Source organism: Otolemur garnettii, unplaced genomic scaffold (assembly GCF_000181295.1).
Source record: "Otolemur garnettii isolate 467f Iridium unplaced genomic scaffold, OtoGar3 scaffold00044, whole genome shotgun sequence".
Taxonomy (NCBI): Eukaryota; Metazoa; Chordata; class Mammalia; order Primates; family Galagidae; genus Otolemur; species Otolemur garnettii.
In genome coordinates, this window is record NW_003852439.1 from 11,158,110 (window position 1) to 11,162,825 (window position 4,716).

The 4,716-nt window shown below is 44.7% G+C and overlaps 1 protein-coding gene across 3 annotated transcripts in view; it reads right to left on the minus strand.

The window, feature by feature from the left end:
• The window catches only part of ANKS3 (ankyrin repeat and sterile alpha motif domain containing 3), a 37,635-nt gene that overhangs the window by 7,044 nt on the left and 25,875 nt on the right, over positions 1 to 4,716 (minus strand). For all 3 annotated transcript variants that reach the window (XM_012805795.2, XM_012805793.2, XM_012805796.2), the window contains exon 7: positions 526 to 690. In XM_012805795.2, the coding sequence (XP_012661249.1) occupies positions 526 to 690 (165 nt within the window). The remainder of the gene's footprint in view (positions 1 to 525; positions 691 to 4,716) is intronic.

Below are 4,716 nucleotides of genomic sequence, written 5' to 3' on the forward strand. Positions count from 1 at the left end.
GTGGCTGGCACCTTAGCCGGTTGAGCTATAGGCGTCGAGCCGAAAGTTCTATTTCTAATAACCAACCAATGAAAAGGAAAGTCAGGGAGGGCACCTGTGGCTCCGTGGGTAGGGCGCTGGCCCCATATACCGAGGCTGGCAGGTTCGAACCCGGCACTAGCCAAACTGCAACAAAAAATAGCTGGGTGTTATGGCAGGCACCTGTAGTCCCAGCTACTTGGGAGGCTGAGGCAAGAGAATCGCTTGAAGTTGCTATGAGCTGTGATACCATGGCACTCTACCAAGGGGGACATAGTGAGACTCTGTCTCAAAAAACAAAAAAAGGAAAGTCAAGGAGTTAAACCAAACCAAGAGCTAGGCCATGACTAATAGATTTCCATTGCTGGAACCAGCCTTTATGTCTAAATGCTTGAGTACAAAAGCCTCACTACCTGTACATGTTTTAGGAGCCTCAGTTCTGTTGTCACCAAGACAGAATCTTGGAATGCCATAGCAAAGTGCCCCCAGGAAGTGTGGATTGCTCACCACAGCTAGGCCGTGGGGTTGGGGTCTTCCCTCCAAGTCCAATGGCTGTGATCCTGGCCAATGCACGAGGCCCCTCATGGATGCTGAGGCCCTTCTTCCGACAGGGCCTCTGTCTCTGAGGAATGGGGTAGGATTCATCTGAAGAACTTAAATCTTCGTATTTTTCTGCAGGAAAAACACCAAAATTAAGAAAATCTGTTCAGTGAAGGACTAAAGTACTAATCCTTACGGTAAACTGGAAAAAATAATGAGTTTGCCATGATGTCACTGTGAGAAACACCCTAACAGGCCAGTGCACTATTCCAATGGAACACAGTGAACTGCAAAGTGCATTATGGTGGGGAGTTTAATTCTTATTCTTCTCATTGTCTGGATTTCTAAGTTTTTCATGCTAAGCCTATATTGTTTATAAACAGAAATAAAGTTTGTTCTAAGTTGAAGGAATAAAATCCATCTCTTCATAAAAATTTGGTACTATCAGTCACAACTTTTTTTTTTTTTTTTTGAGACAAGGGTCTCAAGCTGTTGCTCTGGTTAGAGTGTCATGGTGTCACAGCTCAACAGCAACCTCAAGTTCTTGGGCTTAAGTGATTCGCTTGCCTCAGCCTCCCAAGTAGCTGGGACTGCAGGCACCCGCCACAACACCCAGCTATTTTTTGGTTATAGTTATCACTGTTGTTTAGCAGGCCCGGGCTGGATTCCAACCTGCCAGTGCTGGTATGTGGATGGCGCCCTAGCCGCTGAGCTACAGGTGCCAAGCCTAGTCACAATTTTTTTTTTTTTTTGGAGTTTTTGGCCAGGGCTGGGTTTGAACCCACTACCTCCGGCATATGGGGCTGGAGCCCATGGAACCCACTACCTCCGGCATATGGGAGCCCTTGGAGCCCTTGGAACCCACTACCTCCGGCATATGGGGCTACTCCTTTGAGCCACAGGCACTGCCCCTCCCAGTCACAACTTTTTAAGCAATTTTATATTTTCCATCTGAACAGCCTCTTCAGAAGCAAATGCTGTATGTTTGCCACAATTTATGAAGTATTTCAAGTCACTATCCATGTGGGCTTTCAGAGCTCAACATGCCCCATTTTATAGCTTTCCTTAGTTTTTCATATTTGACGAGACCTACAAGGCAAAATACAGGGATTTATTTGTAAGAGGCTCCAATCTTATTCAACTATTAAATAAAAAAAAATTTTTTTTTTTGAGACAGAGTCTTAAGCTGTCTTAAGCTGTCGCCCTGGGAAGTGTTCTGTGGCATCACAGCTCAGAGCAACCCGAAACTCTTAGGCTTAAGGAATTCTCTTGCCTTTGCCTTCCAAGTAGCTGGGACTACAGGTGCCCGCCACAATGCCTGGCTATTTTGGTTGCAGTTATCATTGTTGTTTTGCAGGCCCGGTCTGGATTCAAACCTGCCAGCTCTGGTGTATGTGGCTGGTGCCCTAGCTGCTTGAGCAACAGGTGCTGAGCCCTTATTCAACTTTTAAGAAACAGCAGAGGCAAATGCAGAAGGAAGGGCTGAGATGCCAGTATGACGCTGGCAAACTGGATGCAGACATAGGGAGTAGTCCTTAGTCACTACTTCACTCCACATGAGCAGGTACCTCTCTGACGTAACTAACAGCACCACTTAGGGCAGGCCAGCCAGTTACACAGCCAGGTCCTCACCACAGGCCATTCTCTCTTTGCCTCATCAAATACTCCCCTACCAGATTCAAAGATCTGCACCACCGCAGGGAGACTATGGTTCTGTCCAAGCAGAAGATCAAGTTGCAAGAAAATAAAAGTGCAAAGGAGGGAACATAGTAAAGGCAGCTGCATGAACCTGAACATCCCAACACATCCTCAGAATGGTTACAAATAATAGAAAAAGGCAGACTAGGCACATGGAAACAATAAAAAACCAGGTTTGCAATCTAGCTGTCAAAGAATTTAGGCTGAGGGCAGTGCCTGTGGCTCAGTGGGCAGGGTGCCAGCCCCATATATCAAGGGTGGTGGGTTCAAACCCGGCCCCAGCCAAACTGCAACAACAACAACAAAAATAGCTGGGCTTTGTGGCGGGCCCTGCTACTCAGGAGGCCGAGGCAAGAGAATCACCTAAGCCCAGGAGTTGGAGGTTGCTGTGAGCTGTGTGATGCTGCCACGGCACTCTACTGAGGGTGATAAAGTGAGACTCTGTCTCTTAAAAAGAAAAAAAAGAATTTAAGCTGAAAAGCACTCAGTGTGACACAGACGGCACTTACAATACTTGATGCTATAATTCATGAAACTATATATCAGAAATTACAGGAAATCCAAGAAGAGGAGCACACAAACAGGTGATGTTGTATAATAAGATAAAATTTAGATATGTACTAAGTTTTACACCTACACAATAGAGAATATAAATTCTTTTCAAGCACATATGGAACACTTAATATTGATCAATAGGTAGACAACTCATCAGTAAGTAAAAGAATTATTAACACTCTCTGATCACATAAATTATAATTAGGTTGATCAGAATAACATGAGAAATTACTCACAAGACCAAAAAAGTATTTCTACCTAGAAATTAAAAACCAAAAAAAAAATAATTATAAAACTTCTATTAGGGCATCACCTGTGTCTCAGTGGGTAGGGCGCCGGCCCCTCATACTGAGGGTGGTGGGCACCTGTAGTCCCAGCTACTCGGGAGGCTGAGGCAAGAGAATCTCCTAAGACCAAGATATGGAGGTTGCTGTGAGCTGTGACAGCACACAGCTCTCTACTGAGGGCGACAAAGTGAGACTCTGTCTCTCAAAAACAAAAAAATGCTTCTATTAAACAACTATTAAGTGAAGCAGAAGATACAAATCAAAATTATAAAATTTCTGAAAAACAATGGTAATGAGGCACTTACATACCAAAAATTCTGGGCTACATGTAAAGCAATGAATAATAAAAATTCACAGCCTTAAACACTTACGCAACAAAAGGGAAATAATGAAAATGAAAGAATGAGGCTCGGCGCCTGTAGCTAAGTAGCTAGGGCGCCAGTCACATACACCGGAGCTGGCAGGTTCAAATCTAGCCCAGGCCTGCCAAACAACGACAACTACAACCAAAAAATAGCCGGGTGTGGTGGCAGGCGCCTGTAGTCCCAGCTACTGGGAGGCTGAGGCAAGAGAATCGCTTAAAGCCCAAGAACTTGAAGTTGCTGTGAGCTGTGACGCCATGACACTCTACCCAGGGCGACTCTGTCTCAAAGAAAAAAAAAAGAATGAAATCCTTTCTGATTCTAGCAGCTGGGACAGATAAAAGAAAGAATGAAATCCTAACATTATGGCAATGTGGATGAACCCGGAAGACATTATGTTAAGCCAGATGCAGAGAGACAAATAGTGCATGCTCTCACCTGTTTACAGAATTTTAAAAAGCTGATCTCACAGATGTACAGAGTAGAATAGTGGTTAGGTGATTATGACTCTGAGAGGTGGAAGGGAGGAGGATAGGAACAAGTACAAAATTACAGATAGTCTGAAGAATAAGTTCTGGTGTTGCACTGCCTGGTAGGGTGACTATAGTTAAAAATATTGCATTGTAGGCTGGGCATGGTGGCTCACACCTGTAATCTTAGTACTCTGAGAGTCTGAGGCGGGTGGATTACTTAAGGTCAAGAGTTCAAGACCAGCCTGAGGAAGAAAGAGACCTCATCTCTACTAAAAGCAGAGAAAAACTAGCTGGGCATAGTGGCAGGCGGGCCAGTTACTCAGAAGGCTGAGGCAAAAGGATTGCTAAAGGCCAAGAGTTTGAGGTTGCTGTGAGCTATGATGATGCCACAGGACTCTACCCAGGGTGACAGAGTGAGACTGTGCCTCAAAAACAAAAATAAAACTAAACAAAACATTATACTGTATACAGGAGGTTGGTCCCTGGGTTCCTGACCAGATACATTCCTGAGAATGTCTTTAGGTCGGGTTTTTTGGTAAGTTAGTTCCCCGATGAACAGCACATGTATAATAATAATAATAGGCTCGGCACCCATAGCTCAGTGGTTAGGATGCTGGCCACATACACCAGGGCTGGCAGGTTTGAACTAGACCAGGCCTGCTAAACAACGACAACAACAATAATAAAAATTAACTGGGTGTTGTGGCAGGTGCCTGTAGTCCCAGCTACTTGGGAGGCTGAGGCAAGAGAATCGCTTAAGCCCAAGAGTTTGAGGTTGCTGTG